The sequence below is a fragment of the Dermacentor andersoni genome, chromosome 2 (assembly GCF_023375885.2).
Source record: "Dermacentor andersoni chromosome 2, qqDerAnde1_hic_scaffold, whole genome shotgun sequence".
Classification (NCBI taxonomy): domain Eukaryota; kingdom Metazoa; phylum Arthropoda; class Arachnida; order Ixodida; family Ixodidae; genus Dermacentor; species Dermacentor andersoni.
Window position 1 is genome coordinate 95016573 of NC_092815.1, and position 19620 is coordinate 95036192.

Sequence of the window (19620 nt, forward strand, 5' to 3'; positions counted from 1 at the left end):
AAATATGTTGTCTTGGCAAAACTTGAACAATACATCAATAAAGAGACCATAAGACACTAGCTCTAGCACAAAGGCATGAAACACTTGATAAGGCAAGGCTTTATGCACCGTGGGCGATGGTGTGTTGTTACCATGCCTTTATTACCTAGAATAGGAAAATTGCAAACATCGTAGAGCTTAACTTTAGAATGTTAAGATTAGGTTTCTGCCTAAGGCTCTTGACTTAGTGCCCCTAGATTAACGCTTCTGAATATGGCAAATTTAGACCGTGTCAATATCAAAATAATGTGAATAATGAGATCAGGCTTTCTGCATGTTTGGCTGCTAAGCCCCTGCTCCTGCAATTGACTTGCTGGATTGCATACCATCTGGCAAAACACTTGCCAAAAGCTGTACCTTCGACAGAGAAATTTCTAACAGAGTACCACGTCCCTCCAATCTGACCCAAACAATATTTCCACAATGTACGTTGCTTGGTCACTTAAGCTCAACATTGGTATATGTTGCTATTAGATGAAATAGATCAGCATTCAAGGGACAGAGGACATGCAAAGAACTATGGTCAGGAATCTTGCTTTAATAACATAATTTTATAACATGCGAGTATGTAGCATAAATATAGCACAAGATAAGCACACACAAAAAAATGGTATGCCTTCGTCTAAATAATACAGTGGCTGAAAAAAGAAAAGCTGGAAACTTTGTAGATAACACACGCAACAAACAAACAAATGCACGAACCTTTATCTTAATAATTGAGAGGCAACGAAAAAATAATAATAGTAATAGTATACTAAAAGATAATAGCAAGAAGTTCTGTCTACGAATGAAAACCAACACGCAAAAAGATGCTACATAAATAAAACACTACACATTATTTACCCTTACAACACACCTCTAGAGGGCGTCCATAACTTTGCCCCATATACTTAACAATAGGCTCACCTTTTCTTAACCAAAGTGAATGTCAAGTTCATAGTTCTCACCTTTAGCATTTGTTGAGTGGTCCATTCAAGAGTGATAACGGTCACAGGTTCTCCCATGTTCAAACACTCTGCCATCACTCGACTAGCATGTGATATTACCCGCTTATTTTGTTTTGCTTTTTGAAGGTGACCACATTTCACTGGATCATCACTGTATCGTTTTGTCAAGTGTTTGGTTTTTTTGCCATCATGATAACGTGACAATATAACTACAGGTCCTCTTCACAGAGCAGACTGATGCAGTGTAGTCAGTCTCACATATATTATTTCCCCCTAATTTCTGTGATTTAGCACCTCAAAACGCCGCCTATTGCCAAGCTCCATGAGCATTAATTACTGACATACTAAAGAAAGTCGAGCTCAAACTTTTTCTTTAACTTCATTCAAGGCTTGCCACTTGGCACAATGGTTCTGTATGTATTCTGCAGAGACCTGTGGTGTGTATGAACTGAAATAGAGTAGCAGTTTTGCCTGAAAGGCGTAGCATCAATTGCGATAGCAAATTAGTGGACAGCTATACGAAGTAAGGATATTAGTTTTATTGGCCATATAAAATTGTAAACGTAGGCATACTAACTAAATTAACAAGCATGGTGTCATGTGAACACAAGCAAATATGAACACATCTCACTTGATGACCGCAAAAACTCCCTGTCGGAAAGCTGGAGTAAGGAAGCACGGCAGCCGCAGTGAGCAAATTGACCTTCATGCTGCGTCCCCCACAACGCAGACTAAGCCACAGAAACACAGTGCGTGGAAAACTGTGTCCCCGTCACAGATGGCATTCAAGATACAGCGGCCCGGGCAGGCGCATGCGGCCACCCAGAGTAGAATGCACCCCCCCTCCCTATCTTCCCCTCGGAGCCTCACGTGTGACGGGATATGGCACACTTCCTTCCCGCTTCCCCCCCTTAGCCTTGCATGTGTGAGACTGAGCCACGATCACCAGCTCACCATCGCATGCTTTCACTTGCACATGCAGCATACGGCACGCGGCGAGGATTTTATCACCCTTGGATTTTATACGAAACCTCACGGCGACGGCAGAAATGAACCTGGAGTGTCCATACAATTGCTATTGCAATAAAAGTGTTTCGTGGTATCTATTATTGTGTTCCCAGCAATCAACCTAACCAAGTAAGGCCCATATTAGGTAGCATACATCAGTTCCCATCGCTGGAAAGGGACAGAAATGGTCGTTTTCAAGTACAGGTCACAACCGCTGTAAGGGCCACACGGGCCTGCAGCCCCATACCAGCAACTTCTTCCGCACCAGTGAAGTGACAGGGGAGGGGGTAGACACACGGTGGTACAAAAGTGTGCGTCCTGTAGGAGGGAATTTTATTAGTGATGAGTAGGAGGAGGGGTAATCAGTTGTGTGTACCCCTGTTGGTCAGCAGCCGTGTCGTAGGAGCTCCCTGCATGGCCTCTAATCCAATGCTCTTCGACACAGGCATCTTTATTGGGTGGGTACTTCATTGTGGTGTGGGTACTTCATTGTGGACTTCCACTGCCCTTTTAAACTCTTGAATGACTGCTAAAGAGTCTGTGAAAACATCCACACTGTACGTAGCTTAGGTATGATAGCTGACAGCTTGCATGGGATGGCCTGAAATTCCAATACCAAAAACCTGGCTTTCTGATATGTTCAGCGCTGGTGACCACAGGTGAAACCATGTGTTGAGGCAAGAAATCATGCATGTCTGTGATCTAATATGATAGCAGCGTCCCTATAGAGGTTACAGGCATTAGCGCTTTGTGAGTTGAAGGTGAAGTACTCACCAGTAATGTGACATACCCTGCATCGCCACATTGCAATTTAAGATCTATGTTCTGTTAGTGCTTACACTGGCGAAACCCCAAGAAGGCATTCACTCAAGCAGGTTGTCAATCAGAAGGCCACAGGGAAAGGGCATGTACAGCGCTAAAACAGCCAGAATAAGCTGCTATTTTAGTCTGCATGCTTTTTCACAATGCAAGATTATCTCCATTATTGCATTTTCCAGGACACCTTACTGTAAAATTGGCAGTGTAACAATGTGATGCAGTGCTGTAGTTGTGTGCATAGCAACCTGATAACGTTTCTCCAATCGAGCATACTGTGCCAAAGTATGTTTCCGAATTTATCGTGGTGTCGAAGGCGCCAAGCAGAACACAAAATTAAGAGCACAGACAAATGCACAAAAAAAATTACCGTATTTACTAGAATCTAGGCCGACCCTGATTCTAACCCGACCCCCTAAGGTCCGAAGCCAACAAAAAAAATATATATTACCTCGAATGTAGGCTGAACAAAAAAAGCGAGGACAGCGTTCACAAAACGCTAACAGCATTTATTGAATCTGAATGTGCACAGCTCATTCAACATCGTCGTCGCTGCTAGACTCGTCGCTGTGTTCCTTGTCACCGTCACCTTCAAACAGTGCACTATATCAAAATACACAGCCGTCTGGTCGGCGTTGCCGATTTGCCCAAAGTTGTAGCCTGCCGCTTCTCTCTTTCGCAGCACGTAGCGCTGAAAAGCTATTAGCTTTTCTTCGAAATCGCTTGGCAGCTTCTGGGTGATTGAAGTGCGACGTTGGAGGCTGAAGCCAAAGCGCTTCATGAATTTCTTAAGACAGCCCCGGCTGACTTTGAAATCCTTTGGCGTTAGGCCTCGCTCCCTCGAAAGTTCCCTAGCTTTTGCTTGGAGCACTTCTGTTGTCACTGGAAGGGCAGCTGCTCTCTGCATCTGAACAAAGTCGGCCAAAACTGTCTCCACTTCGTGGTGACGGCCTTCGATCGACGGTGTAAATTTCCCTTTCCTAGCCTCCGTTAAGAGACTGGAAAAATTGCTTTAAAAGATTCATAGGATAATCTAGCTTTTTTTAGTTGATTACAGATAGCCTAATGTCGTAGATGACATTAGGATTTACTGCTGTGTGCCATAGTGAAAGTCAGATGATCTGGTAAAAGTAAAGTAAAAGTATTCACGAGTAAGTCTTCCGCCTGATATGTGCAATAGGTTAATCGATTCTGTTTCAAGGGAAGGTGAGCATATCTTGTTTTTAATGTCATTGGATGTCTAGCTCAGTAGAAAGCTTGCAAAAAACTAAGCGATTCCAGTGCTTTAAAATGTGCTGCACTGCAGGCCTTAAATCGTGTCACGGAACTCTTTTCAAACTGTAAAGCTAGTTTTTCTGCGTGGTACGGCGGCAGCATAACGGTGGTGCTTAAGAGGAAGCGTTAGCTCAGGCCCAACTCCGACGCGGCCTATTCAAATACATGTAAAACGCAACGTTTTTCGGAGATAACCCCTGGACCGATTTGAATGAAATTTGTTGCATTTGAAAGAGAAAGTTAAATTCTAATGACTGTTGGAAGTGGAATTTCAATTTAGGGCTTCAATTTTGTTAAAAAGAGTTTCAAATATTTGACCATTTGAAAAAAATAGAAGCACGAAGTTTACAAATTCATAGCTCTGCATGCAGAATAGATATTGTGGTTCTGTAAACAGCATCCATTAGATCTTTTAAAGCGGACAAATTCTGTACGTCATTTTACATCCTACGTGAATTTGTTGCGTTGGTTACAAGGGTTCGGCAAAAGCTGTATTTCCATATTATTAATTTTTTTTTATATTCATGTGTAACACATCCATTTTGTCCGCTTTAGATGTACTATTATATGCAATTCCCAGAATTGTATTATCATTTTTTGTTGTTGAGTTATAGCTGTAAACTTGATAGTTTAGTTTTTTGAACATTTTCGATTTTTGCCAATTTTTAAGGGGGGACATGGGTTGTGGAGATTATTACCTGCATCTTATGGCCAAATCTGATGAAAATATACAAGCTTACTTAGTTTTTCGTGCTGATTTCAAATATGCAATATTCTTTCTTGTAGGTTCATTAGTTCAGGAGATTGACGGTGCTGCCACTCTATTGTTTCCGGAGACAATGGAAAAAAAACTGCTCAGCAGAAAGTGAATATTATTGCATAGCTAGATACTATAATGTGCAATAACTGCAATGCTGCAAAAAGTTTTCAAATGAAATTTTAATTAGCCATTCTGCAGGTGTTCAAAATTCTTTCCTTGACCTAAGGCTACCACACCAAAAGAAAATTCATAAAATGGAAATATACATACGCACAAATTTGAAATTCTGCTCTCAGCACTTTGTAATATGTAGATTAGGCTTTCTGCTAAAGAAAGAATTAGTGCTCTAGCTGTTCTAGATCATGAGATATCACTTCGACAGTCTAGTGAAGTGACCCAAAAACATGTTTTAAAAAAAGTGAGAAAACGTGCAAAACCCTACTTTATTTACAAATTTACAGCTGTAACAGCTCAGTAGGCACCAGGCATGTAGTCCTGCTGACTCCCAGCCCCGGTGTGCCACTTTTTGAGGGACTGGCGCAAATTTTCTGATGTTTTGCATTTTTTGGCTGATGCTGTCATTTGACGCCTATCTTTCTCGGCCATGAGGGCGCGACTTTGCTCGCTTGGATTTAGACATAGTTTTTTCATTATGTTCTTTGAGGCCCTTGCCCTTGCACACAACGATGTTCCCAGTATGATCCACGTTCAGTTCGGCGTAAAGTTCGCGAACCGACCGCGCGCAGTCGCTCGTCAGATTACGCGCCGCGCGATCGGCCGCTGGCGTCAACTTCGCCTTCACGTAGCTCTGGCACGTTTTCGTGTGAAGAGCCCGACGGCTGATGCCCATCAACGAGACAAACGTCATTGAGCGCGGTCTGTCGGTTCTCCGTTGCCTGCATGGCACGCGTAGCCAAACCGTTCACAGCAAAGGGTTTCATTCGTTCAGCACTGTGAACGCGCGGCGAGCTCCACACCGACGCAATCTCTCCACAATTTGCGCACATAAAACGCAGCTTCACAGCGAGTCCGTATTCCCGCTCGTCTCGGACGATTTATAAGGCACTACTGCAGATGTTGCAGTTCGCAAATGTTAATAAAGTGTTCACGGCACTCAAATCCACAATCGTAAACGTCGTCCCATCAGGCGGGCGAAGTGCATCGTCGGTACTGTCACCCACACTCGCGTTTCCTCTCCGTCGCTGGAGCGGAATACAACTCCGATAGCTTTGCTTTGGCTTTCGCTTCCTCCTCCTCCCGCTTGGAGGGTTGCCGGTAGATCGTATCTTGCCGTACGCGAGCGCTGGGTCGAAGGGTCAACGGCAGGCGGACTTGTCACAGTATCCGCAGCAGCCGATGCGGTCGTTAGGCCTGCCGTTGCTGCATCGACGATTTCGGCATCGGTCGCTGAGGTTGTGGCGTCCTGAGCGTTTCCTGAGCGTTTCGCAGTGTTGAGCAGCGTTTTTTGAAGTTTTCGATGAGTGTCCGTCCCACTTTTTGCGCAGCAAACTTGTGCCGCGTTCGAAATTTGCGTTCCGTTTCAGATATCGCGTTGGCACTGGGGCAAGATGGCGCACCTCAGTACGCGGCTCCAAGCGCGGAGCAGACGATGGCCATGCAGTTCCGCCAATCGGGAGGCAAGCTCAAGTCACGTGCACCGAGTGACGAATAGGAGGGCGTTCTAGTACCTTTCTTTGCTGCGCATTTTATAAGTGGCCAATGGCTGAATGGGGCCCGTTCTGGCGGGAATTTGAAGGGAAAAGTCGCCTCTTTCAAATGAGACCAAGATGTCCGCGCTAGCACACGTCGAAGAGCAGGCGCGCGTTTCGGAAAATATGCCGTTTCAGCGCAAGTTCCGCCTGAAATTCAGCTAGTACATGTCGTATAAGGCGTCACTGCGGCTAAAATACTGATGTTATCGGTATGAAATTAACAATATAGATGCAATAATAGCTGTACATTCCAAAAATGCAAGAAAAAAAATCGAGTTTTTTTCGCGATTTTTGGTCGCCACAACCCGTGTCCCCCCTTAATAAAAAAATTGACGACCTAACTCAAAAAATCGAAACCAACAGTCTCTAGATATTAAGCTTTTCTTTTAAATGCAACAAACCTAGTCAAATTTGGTGCAGTGGTTGCCAAGAAAACGAATTCTCCTTTTACATGTATTTAGATAGGAGCACCCGAGCTAAAGCTTCCTCTTAAGATACATACGCAGTGAAGCTGTGTGCGTAATTCACTTATTGAACTCACAATGCATTCATGGACAACTTTTAAGAGTTAAAATGAATGGTAATCGATTACGATGGTTTCAAGTTTCTAAAGAGCGCAGAAGCAAATTTTACAATGTGTACAATGAAACTGTTGTGTACCTTGCGAACTCTATACACAATGTGATTTATAGTAATCTGCTTGAAAAAGGCAATAGGAGCGGCTATTTAACGCTATTTTAATTGGCAACGGACTACACGCTCCGACATTTTTTAGGTTCGGGCAGTCAACTTTTGGAGCCAAGTGACCGATCAAAGCCTTGTGACATCACTGTCACTGTGTTAGCAAAAATCATCAACTAGACAAGCAGTTCGTCACAACAGCCACCGTACTAATTACAACGCTGCACCAGTCAACCTTAGAGTAGCAAACGAACAGGTTATAAAAGCGACACCAACAGCCAATGGTTGAATGAGAGTGGGCGCAAGTGGCTCCCATAGAAACCGGATATCTGTGCAGTTCTGGAGTTCCAGTAGGCCGTGCCTAAGATTTGTCGCTTGCCGATGTGCTCCCTACTGACGCGGAAAATGTTCTGCCGAGACCTGCGCAGTGGTTGCATTGCGATTCCGGACACCGTCTCATTTGAGTTTCACAGGTGCTGACACTGCTGTACTGACATGCGCAGAACTCAACGACGGCGAGATCATTCGTCAGGTTTCTGCTGCACCGCCAGACGATGACTCTGAGTCGGAAGATACGCACCATGTGCTACGCTGCCATCGCATGCGGAGCATGTACAAGCAGTGAGTGTGCTTTCAGTGACCGTACGACCCTCTCCGAGATTCAGGTTTATCTGATTGCACGTAAACGGAACAGCGTGCAACGGCACATTCACGATTTCTTCAAGCCTACTGCCGAGCCTGAATAAGTGCGTGGAAATAAAGGATTTCATTTTTTTTTCTTAATCTGCTTTTTCGAACACCTGTTTATTTGGACATTTCCGCAGTCCCCGTGAGGTGCGAATAAACGATCGGCGACTGTATTGCACACTTTTCTTGCTGAAAAATTGAGTGAGTGTTAGATTTCTATTTTGTTTAGAAGCTTCAATGTCATTTCTATATCAGTTCTCTAGTTTTAACACATACAAAGTGGCCGCCCATTTGATTTAGGGCGTGTTATAATCAGGGAAATACTGCAAATGAATCAATGGTGTATTCTGGTGCTTTTTCTGTGTCTTGTATAATTCAAATCACCAGATAAGTCGATCAATTTTGTTGGTCCCGTCAGAGTCGAAGTAACAGAAATCGACTATATAAGCTTTTATTACATCTGTGTACTTCTTGGCTCGCATTTCAGCAACTAAATACACCAGCGTTATTCGCCTTTCAGAAAGCTAAAATGTGATTGTATGCTTGCACTGGCATTAATCCCAATTTTAAGGTATGAAGTACAAAAATTCACTTGCAGTTTTTGACATAAGAGCTTTATTTTTTTTTTTCATATAGAAAATAATGTCTGGATAAGATTAAGCATTACGAACGAAAAGAGCCACAATCTTCTAAAATGATATTGGTTGGCCTATCATGAAAACCAGTTAAAACAGGCATCATTATATCATGCTTGTACCTTTGTAGCTCGCTCATGGACTGCTGTTAAACAAATATTATGGGTGAAGTTGTTGAATTATACCTGTAGAGCCGCTAAGCTGGACTTATTTACAAGAAGAACATGCAGCTGGACTGAACAACCAGGTTCTATTACTGGCCTGGGCTTTCTGAATATCTTATTATTATGCATTTGTTAAGTTAATTTCAATGAACAGTTCTAATGAATGCTACTGGCTTGCCTTTGTATTATATGACCACTGCTCGATGTTGCCTGGGCTCCTTATATGTCCTTGCATGTTCATGAACATTAGCACAACTTCAAAGAAACAAATAAATAATAGATGTTCCAGAGGAATATACAGGGTGCTTTTTTTCAGATGCACCAAATTTTTTAAAGATTGCCTATAGCAGATAGCACAATTATAACCCTTGACCTGAATTACTCAATGAGGCGGCCATTACACTTATAATAGATCAAAATGTCCAATTGAAATCAACCTAATTATGCTAATTAACTTGTTAATAAATTATTTTGGCCACATATTTCAATCTACGAATTATAGGCACTGAGTTCACACAGCTTATCCACTTAGAACAAATTCTCTGAACAGCACCAGTTCCAAGATTTTAATTCTCAAAGTGTCCGACAAAATCCATTGGCAGTCTAGTTACTTTCTTTAAGACACCGCTGTTTTATGCATTGAAGTAACTGGAACACCAATGCATTTCGACGGACACTTTGAAAATAAATATATTGGAACTAGTACTGTCCAGAGAATTTGTTCCAAGTGGATAAGCCATGCGAACTCAGTGCCTATAATTCGTAGATTGAAATCCAACTGGTCCATAAAGAACTGCAGCATGAGTTTTAAAAAAAATTATGTGGAAAAAAAAAAAAGAAAAGCAGTCATGGTTTTGTAATGCTATGCTGCTCCTATTGCATTTATTAAAGTATGGTCGACCTTTTTTTTCTTCTTTTCCGGAATTGTTACCTAAAATTAGTTAGCAACCTACATTCGTGACCAAAGAAACTCTACCTATATCAGTGAACAAAGCTGGCAAAAGCACTGAGCTAACAGAGTTCTTCTATTGCACCCACCGTAAAGCCAGTGTGTAGGTTATCCAGACTGGCTTTAAGAAATGCTGCATACCCAATGCACTCAATGGCACAGAAGACACTGCCGTTTGGAGTGCCAAGGACACCTGAGAAGCGTCTGAAAAGAACTACTTCTGTGGCAGTTCTGACATGGATGCAGCTACCGGGATCGACTAGGGACATTAAGTAACCAAGCTTAGGCTACATAAAGGTGTGTCACGCTTTAAGTGATTTGTTTTTCTAAATAGATATGGATCAACCTACATTCCAATTAAATTCTTTTATTTCTCGGTGTGTTCAATATATAGGGATTGACTTTTCGACCTATTCGCAAGTAAATATGTTACTACTCGTAAATTGTGAGTAAAAGCTATTAAGGCATAAGTACTACATAATAAACAAGCCCCCCCCCACCTCCTGGTTTCAGCCTAAGTAAGCAACAAGACATGAAGAGCGTTGGAAAAGCGTCTAAGCGTCATATTGGCAAGAGAGTACCTGCTGGCATGAAAAACGAGCATGCTCAGTTGCCATGGCAACTGTAGTGATGGCACTGCTATTTTCTCCAGCATGCAGAAAATTTCTGACCAACAGGCAAGTATGCAAGAACAGCACTGGCCAGAGGCAAGGGATGGTGGACGCCAACCCTGAAATTTGTGCTGCCACCGATATCTCAGCAAACTGGACATTACCAACGACAGGATACTAACAATGTGCATGGATTTTGAATAAAATATTGAGACTGCCAGATGCCTGGAGCCAAGTGACAACAATGAAGCATCGAACATCATAACAGGCGAAGCAATAATTGAACCTTGTGTCATAAGTACAAGAGTGATGACTAGATTAAGCTGTGAACATGCTGCAACATACCAAATCGATGATGACCACTCCCATATTTTGTCAATATCATGCTGCAACCATTCTGTTATTGCTGGAAGAAACTGGAGCAGCAACTGTTGCTTACTTTCTCATCAGCCTTACAACAACAAAAGCCACGGGACATTGTACCTTCTAGGAAGTTTGCTGTGCCTTCCTGTCACCTCCCAATGACAGTATTTACTCAATTCTAATGCGTCCTCAATTGTCATGTGCACCCGACATTTCGAATGTCAATGATGTTAACTTGTCACTAGTATTATACATGTCCTTTTGTAAATCTAACACGCACATTTAAATAAACTGTTCGAGAAAAAGAAAAACTATGCATTAGAATTGAGTACACACAGTACATAAATTGGCAGTGCAAGTGCACCTTTGTGATGTTACCCAGCTGTGCTGGAGAGCAGCACCCTCATAATTTTTTTTTTGCTCGAAGCAGAATGTTTAACGACATGCTGTGCTAGATTGTTTTCAAGGTAAAGCTTCCAAAACCAAGCAATGAGCAGATTCCAATGCTGCCAAGGCATTATATGTCTATACACCATACGGATGAAGTAGTACAGTACCGATCTAGATGGCAGCAGTTGAAACATGGAGCTGATGCAGCGACCCTCGGCATCCGTGGCTGTCATCACTGAAGTGAAGAGCTCCTCGTAATGGTCTTCTTCTGACGACTCAGCCTGGCCTGCTGTGGGTGTCTGCGGCTCCTGCATCCATGTGAGATTTTTTGTTTTTGTTTTTTAAGGAAGCCAGATCAACAAAGCGAACCTATGTGAGATAGAGCTGTAATGACAAGAAAAGCTATGCAACTTTCCTGTAAAAGAAGTTTACAATAAAATGGGTCAAATTAGGCAAGTGAGCCATGTTCGAAGATCGTATTTTAAATAAAAAAATTTGTCAGATACTGCTGGTGTACAGGTGAAATTGAGCCAAATCCACTGGCCGAATAGAAGACTGTTTTCCAGACAATGTGATCGAGACAATATGGCAGTCTCATTGCAAGTTATGTTCCTTATTTTGTTACAGCTTTCAGTGCTGCTCAAGAAAAAGTTCCTGCGAGAGATTACAAAGGAGGCTCCATACGCTTTCAAGCAGACGAATTTGCTCTCTCCAAATATTATTCCCAGTGTTTATGAAGCATTGCAGTGCCCATAATTGCCATTGTTCTAATGGCTTTTTTACCGAAATCACATCGGACCATTTTTGAAATTTGTTTTCAATGAAGTTTTCATGCCAAAGCCACATAAAATAGAGTGTTTCAAATCGGAAAGTCATATGCTAACTTTATATCCCAATATTGGTCAAATGTGCTGCGTAAGTTTGCATTACTTGTTGCTGTAAAGTTGCTCCAGCTGACATGTAAAACATATCACATAATTGCTTGGGTAGTGTTGCATTTCAGTCTGATAACAAATTTTTGCGTTTTTCTCAAATACTGTTTAAGCGAATTTTGCTCATTTCAAAAGAATGCTCCTCATGTGTTTCATAAGGGCATCTGGGTCAATAACAAGTGAACAGAAAATTTAGTTCTTTGCTTAACTGGTTCTCTAAAAAAATTTTATTGCTTTAGCATTTCAATGGTCGTTTTAACAGCTAAACCAACAGTATCTTGTTCGGCTCAAACATGCCAATTCCAAAATTACAGAAATCCCAGAACACGGCCTCCATGATTTTCTGCGCACCATGGGAACCGCATTATTTTGGAGGCAGTGCCCAAGCATTACACTCTTTCCCACTCTTCCAGCTTCTGCTACATTTACAGCAAGTGGTACAGTTGAACCTAATATAATGAACATGGATACAGTTGACGGTGCTTATGAAGAACCATAATAATCCAGTGAGAAACATATGTTATATCCAAAGTCTGTTCTATCCAAAATTAGGGTCGTAGTATGTTGTGAAATGGCAGAAATTTGCATGTACTGCTGTCTAACTTCGAGGATGATCGCAATAACAATGAACACATTGAAATCAAGATAACTAAATAGATAAATGGGTTTACACGGTAATAGTACAACTACACGGTACAGAACCTTGCTTTGCTCCGTTTTCAGGACGCTGGTTGCCAAAACATGGCAGTTTCCCCACACTAGAGCAAATAAACACTCGCACAGTGGCGGTGAGCTGGCCAGCCAGCTCCTTGACGTGCTACCTGCCCGGCTTGAATGCAGCATCGCTGTCGGTGACAAACAACGGCTACAGTTTGTTCTTAACAGTGGTCTGTAGAATAAATTGATGAAGGTGAATAAGTTGATGCAGGTCTGTAGAATAAACTGATTTAGTTTTATCTTTCGCAACAAGTGACGACCACTGTCAGACCTGTAGCCCAAACGTGAGCTGCGTATGAGGCAAGTTCAACTTGGAGCCTCATCAGGCCGCCTCTGCACTGCCTGCAAGACAACTGAGCTGCATGACACGCTTCACAGTCTAGAGGCCGGGAATTGCAGTCTATATCTTCTTCTTTGTATGAATTGATGTGATGAAAAATAAAGCATTTTCGAAACTGTGCATTTTGCCATTGTTGGCAGTTTTTGAAGCACCGTATGCTACAAATCGATTTCGAAGCGAAGTGAATTAGGCCTAGTGGTACATTTGGAACTTGGGCAGCACTAAGCCACTTGTGTGGTTAACTCGAAGACGTAGCATTAGCCTACGGGGCATTGCACGGGGCATATCGTTGCGGAAAACTTACTGCTAGTGTCTTCGTTAAAAGTGAATTTTTACACATTGTGCAAGTGGCTGGAAATGGTTGCATGCAGTGCAGTGCGGCATGCACACATTGTAGCAGCACAGTACATTGTATTTACACCATGTAGACAAAATATGCCACAAAACTTGTGTGTTGCAGTCAATAGTCTGTTATAGCAGGATCCGTTAAAAGCGAAATATGTAGCATGAATAATATAGGCAGACTAAGCTAAGTGAAAAGGATGGTGTGTTATATCAGAAAGTATGTTGTACACAAATGTGTTGGAACGGGCATGGACTGTGCAACCAATTATTGGATATTACAAAGTAAATCTAATATGTTCTTGCCGACATAAGTGGGTAAGAAATATGTGCTTACAACAAATATTGGATGAACTGATATTTACGAATTGGCTTTGTTATAACGAGGTTCAGCTCTACTGGCAGCATTATGTGAGTTTCAATATCAAGAACACCTATATTTGCAAGCTCTTCATGATGCATCCACTTGTATTTCACACAAAATATTGCAGGGAGGCTGCTCCATAGCTACACTATCCTACACTATATGAAACTAGGCTCATCGTGTCGTTAAATATTTCATTGCAGTCGGCATGCACATAAATAATGTGCATGGCTGGCCTTTTGTTCAGGATATCAGTGAGCGGCCTCGCAGTGTGAAAAGTAACAGTGTATATGACCCAATCCCTCTCGGTCGTGCATGTGTCTAGCAGCAACATATAGGTCATCCTCACCTTCTCCATGTCCTCATCGTCCTGCTCTTCTGCCTTGGAATTGGCAGCCAGCAGGGCAGCCTTCGCAGACTCGAACCCCTGCCACAGTTCACAAGCATCGCGATGCGCTTGAGTGTCTTCCTGCGAAAGCCGTGGCATGAATGCTGAGCGTGAAATGAATAGAATATAGAATGTGAGCAACGCACGTGCTGAGCGACCTCAAAGTGTTGCAGATCAATTTACATATTGGTGCAGAAACACAGTACAAAAGAATAAATGATGTGAACTACTACAGCAGTGTTTTGCTTTGAAGTGAAGATTTCTATGCCTCTTCCCCCCACTTTGCAAGTGCTTGCTGCTGTTGTCTTGCCAAGTAGACAACTTGAGCCACTGGGCAAGTGCCAAATAGGCAAACAGAACAAGAGGCAAGAAGTCCGCAACACCAACTGAAAAAGCCATTGGCATTGCAATTGCACAACATTTGCTTTAATATTTGCAAAAACATCGAAGGAAGCTTCTCTCAACACCGATTCCCACTTAAGTGTGGGACCCGAATTTTTTTTTTGATTATTTTATTTTTACTTGTTTAAGAAAACGGATGCTTTGCACTAAAAAGTTTTTACATACCAACACATCCAACAGCAAATTCTAGTGCCAGAAGAATGCCAAGTGTGGTGCCTTCAACAAACCAATCTCACGGTGTGTTTCACTATATCACCTTGTCGCAAAGGAGACTGGCTGTGGTAGTCGTAAATGTAATGAATGGTAACTGTGGTTGGCAGCATGCAGTAGTGTGGTCGCTATCAACTGTCACTCATATAACAGCCAGGTACGCAGCTTGCGTCAGGGTTCCGAACTTGCTTTAAAATGTAATTATCAAGCGTTATAGATAAAAGTTACATAGTGTATTCGACATACGAATAAACAACAACTTCTTTGCATGGTTTATCCATGTTAGGAAGAGTTGCGCCTAAGAAAGAATGAACACAGGAAAAAGACAAGGTAGACGGAAAGAGCACTCTTTCCGTCTACCTTGTTTTTACCTGTGTTCGGTTTTTCTTAGGCGCAACTTTTCCTAACATAGCCATGCACCAACTCGCCCAGCAAGAAGTTTTTCTAAATGGTTTATCTTAGCCAGTAATTCGTAATTTTTGTTTCTCACATCGTGTTTCACTGGCTCCACGTTGGAGGTCAGCTAGCAGGGGCCCAAATCAAGAAACATTTTGGGGGTATCCCGTCTAACATCAATTTATAGCATATTCAGAAGGTCGTTTTTGACTCCTCTAGAATACTCTAAAAAACTTGCGCAAACTTGGGTGCTCGAACTCAGGCACTCTAAGTATGTTCAAGTGGTGAATTTGGACTGCCTTCTGCTGGCAGAGAGCGCTCCAAGGTGCTCTCACTTCCGAGATATAAGCATGCGCGACATTTGGCAAAGATTGCTCACATGATATGAATGTCTTCAGGCAGCGAGCAATGCTCGCGGGCCCATGGAGTGTCTCGACATGTCTCATGGTGGCGACTCTGCACTTGTGCATTTGTGGAAGTCGTCTCCGTGTCCGATTTCAGCTTTCTCCGCTTTAAAGGTTGACACGTGTTCAGCTGGCACACTCTCACTTGGATCAACTTCAGATTTGTCAGTTCCAACTCCGAGGTCGGAGTCGACCACCTGAATATGCTATTACCTAGTATCCATTGTTATGAATTTGTTCAAGCCGTACCATTTCTTTTACAATGAAGCTGTCAAGAAGAGTGACCATGGATCTCGTGAGTAGGTGTGGTCTGTATCGAATGTCAATCAAAGAACAGCTAGCAAGGCATCCTGCTTCGGAGCCCCGAGCCCTGCTTCGGAGCCCCGAACACGCAGCCAGCATTGGTAGAGCCCGTACAGCATGCAGCAATATCCATCGGATAGAGCGGGAAATATAGAAGTACTAAGCTCAGATATAGTGAAGCATCTGAAAAGGCTCGGGTATGGCGAAAGAAGTGCACCAGATATAGCGAAGCGTTTGCAGAATCTCGGATAGATTTTGGGCAGTGGTACAACACACGCCTATACTTGCGGACAACTTTCTGTGGCAATGAAGGGAAAGCTACAGGCGCCTAGCTGCTGCATATGTGTTACGGTGCCAGCTAGTCTGCCAGCGTTTGACAGTGCTTTTGGTTGCTCAGAACAGACGCTGAATTGATGCAGCTTCACGTGCGACGGTTTTGCATTTGCCCAGATGCGGAAGGGAAAAGCTGCGAAATAAGTAAACTTTTACATTCAGAGGTGTGTTTTATTTTATTTAACTGTTGCTAATTAGGTGTTTATGTTTTCTCTTCCCCAGCTTAAACTAATGTCGATGAAAACACTGGACTCTTTTCAGAAGCGCTCTCACTTGTGCGCACTTTGCCTCCGTAGCTTTCCATTCATTGCCACAGAAAGTTGTCTGCGAGTATAGAGCCTCCGAAAGGTGTGAGAACTCCCTTAATGCAGTTTCACTGCCTTTGACGTACGAATAGCTATGATCCTTTTTTTTTTCATTTTTGTTTGTTTATGAAGCATCTTGAGATTCACAGTACAGATAATATACAGCAGTCTCAGGGAATGCAGCTAAAGGCAATAGTTTGCCTAAATTGGCCAAAACACCCTTAAAGGGCCACTAAAGGCAAATGTTACCGTATAGACTTTTGTAAGGGCCGCACTCCTTTTTCACAATTTCGACGAGGTACGGCTCTTGCATGGGACTGAACCTTTTGGTCAACATGGTGCCGGCGTAACCTTCACCTGTGCACTCCCCAGATCCCCGGATGTACCATTGCATCAGAGGATCCACATGCAGTTCTCGCCATCTAGTAGCAGCTTGCGGAAGTACGCTGCGCGCAAAAATTTGCCAATGTGTGCGTCTGGCATTGGGGCACCAAATGTGACTGCTTCTCCACTGGAAATTTTGTTCCCTAAATTTTTGGCTGCCAAGTTGGGCATGTGGCCCTTAAATGGGTGTGTCCCTTACAATGTACATCAACTTGGACTGTTAAAATACCATTCCAGAAACTTTGCAGCGCTTGTTACATACCAAGAAAAGACTGCCTGAAAAGACCGCACACCTACAATGGAATTCCAATCACCCGCCTCCGAATGGGGTGTAGTGAGGTTGCATACGCCATCGTCGCCCTTTACTGCTATCGGTGAGCAAAATCTGACAGCCGGCACTATGATTTCTTGCGAAAACCACAAAAGCACAGCCAGAAACTAAGCAAAGACAGAGCTGGCAGTGCGAAAGAGGAAGAGAAAGCACACGCCATATCATAAACACAACCTTTCATACTCGTTGCCATGGGCCTCATTCATTGCTACTTGCAGTTTGCATGAGTTTCATGAGCCAGCAAAAATAGTACAGCACAGTGTGATAAGAAACTACTGAAACACGAAAGCACAGGCGGTGCAGAGCTGAGTGAAAACGTAACCTTTCGACTTTCAAGGGCAATGTCAAAAAGCAATTTTTTTTTAACAATAGAATTGAAGTAGACAAGTAGCATTTTCTTCCGCCCTATAATGCCTTTCAATTCATCATTGGGCTAGCACTCAAATGTCCTGGTAGAGCCTCAAATCATGTCCTGTATTTAGTTCAGTTTCTCAGATACTAAAGCTCTGTTCTTGATAATACTGACACCTTAGATGTCCTCAAGCATTAATATATCACTTTAGCTTGACTTAAGATTTGCCTTTAGTGTCACTCTAAAGAAAGTCACACTGTGCGGAACACAGCAGAATACAGTGAGGTACAATACAGTCAAGAAAAAAAATATATATATATATATATATATATATATATATATATACACACACAAGTGCCAAATACATCTTCCCATACCATTGATTTCAAGTGTTCCATCGAAGACAAGCATAAATAAAAGGAAAATGGAAATGTATCCTGAACAATCGTATAAAACATAATAGCACCTAAGGCATATTAAGGCCAAGTGCACTATTAAAAAGGCACCTTTTAAAGGCAAAAGCAGATAAATCCCACACAAAACCAGCCCCTACCAAAGGGATAATAAATTCGAGGTCAGATACAGTAGGAGAGAATAAGACGAGCACGTACTACAGGAGGGAGGATAGGTAGCACCAGGACACCTCTACCCCTGCCAACCTTCCTCCAAAGAAACTGTGCACTACTATTTGAGCTTGTGGTGCAGCTTTTTATGTCAGTTTTGTTCAAAATTGCGCAAAGCTTTCTCATGCATTAGCTGGATCTGCAATTGGATTGCAACATCATAGATAGGTAAACATAATACCATTAAATGCAATGACACTTCCATGACTGAGATTATTCACTGATGCTCTCAAGTGCACAGGAGCATAATAGAATAAGAGGTGTCAAAAAAGAAAGTAGTAGTAAAGAAAGACGAATAAAGGAGGCAGCTTTCTGGGGGCATAACTGAAGTGCACCTTAGTAAATCAATGGCAGAGTAGTTATGGACACAAACTACCAAACATTCCCTTTGTCCCTGTAAGACTACACTAAGCATTGCTGAAAATTATGGTATCTCCCCGAGGCTTAACAACATTCTGCAAATTATCTTTCCCAATCAGCTCATTTAATTGCAACATTGTCTACCACTACACTCCTGATATGAATTAATGACAATGTTGAATGAAGTGTATATAGCGCAAGAGAACCACCCCCTCCCACCTCCCAGGCATTGGAACAAGGAATGCTGCTCCATATCCCTTTGCCCAAACAAGTGGCACTACTTGGGGAGAAAAACATGCACCACATGCCACTACATACCACAGCTATCACAACACAATTTGTCATTGTGGCCACCAGATCGAGCCACACGACAGAACTGCACAGCACTCAAATTCCTTGTACCATTATCCAGTTGAATCACGAGCATACTTCTCCATCCTATCAATTACTATCTTATGTTTCCGTTCTGCTTCATTTCACTGAGCGACCAAGCCAATCAGTGAACACTGCTGTGGTATGACAGGTTTTATGGCTCAGAATAAACACGAGCCTCAATACACGACATGCAAAAATGTGGGAAAAGTACCTTATAATATGTTTTTGCGTTGGACACCAGGAGAGCAACGTCATTAGTCATCTGTTCCAGGTCGGTGTACTCTTCAGCCTTGATCTTCTGGTTAATCCGCAGCATATCCATTGGGTTCGTCACCAGTTCATAATAATCTGCCTGGCTTCTGGCACAAGCAGATGGCAGTTGAAGGGAAGACAAAAAGAGAGAGACTGCATTACAAAACTGTGTGTGGTTTAGACAGAACAGCAGACACAGGCAAGTGTCACAGCAGGGGCCAAGTTAACCTCTAACATCAACAAACCCTTTAAAGAAAGTGTTGCACTGGCTTTCCCAAAAATGCCCACTGTTCAAAATGTGGCCAAGTCAGCATATTTAAAACAGCAGCAACTTATCAGATGCCCAAAGAATTTGTCAGGTTAGCCATGCAACTTGTAAGAGTTGACATGCTTATAGAGAATGTGCCCATGATTAATGTGTTGCCAACATCACTCAGTCAGCCAATACAAAGCATAAGAATGGGTATAAG

At 42.6% G+C, this 19620-nt stretch overlaps 1 protein-coding gene across 1 annotated transcript in view; it reads right to left on the minus strand.

Moving 5' to 3' along the window:
• LOC126541962 (protein polybromo-1-like) overlaps positions 1-19220 on the minus strand; it is a 41972-nt gene extending 22752 nt beyond the window's left edge. Inside the window, exons 1-3 of the mRNA XM_055077035.1 lie at positions 19110-19220; positions 14082-14201; positions 11205-11345 (exon numbers count right to left, since the gene is read on the minus strand). Of these exons, the coding sequence (XP_054933010.1) occupies positions 11205-11345; positions 14082-14201; positions 19110-19220 (372 nt within the window). The remainder of the gene's footprint in view (positions 1-11204; positions 11346-14081; positions 14202-19109) is intronic.
• Positions 19221-19620: the final 400 nt, after the last annotated feature.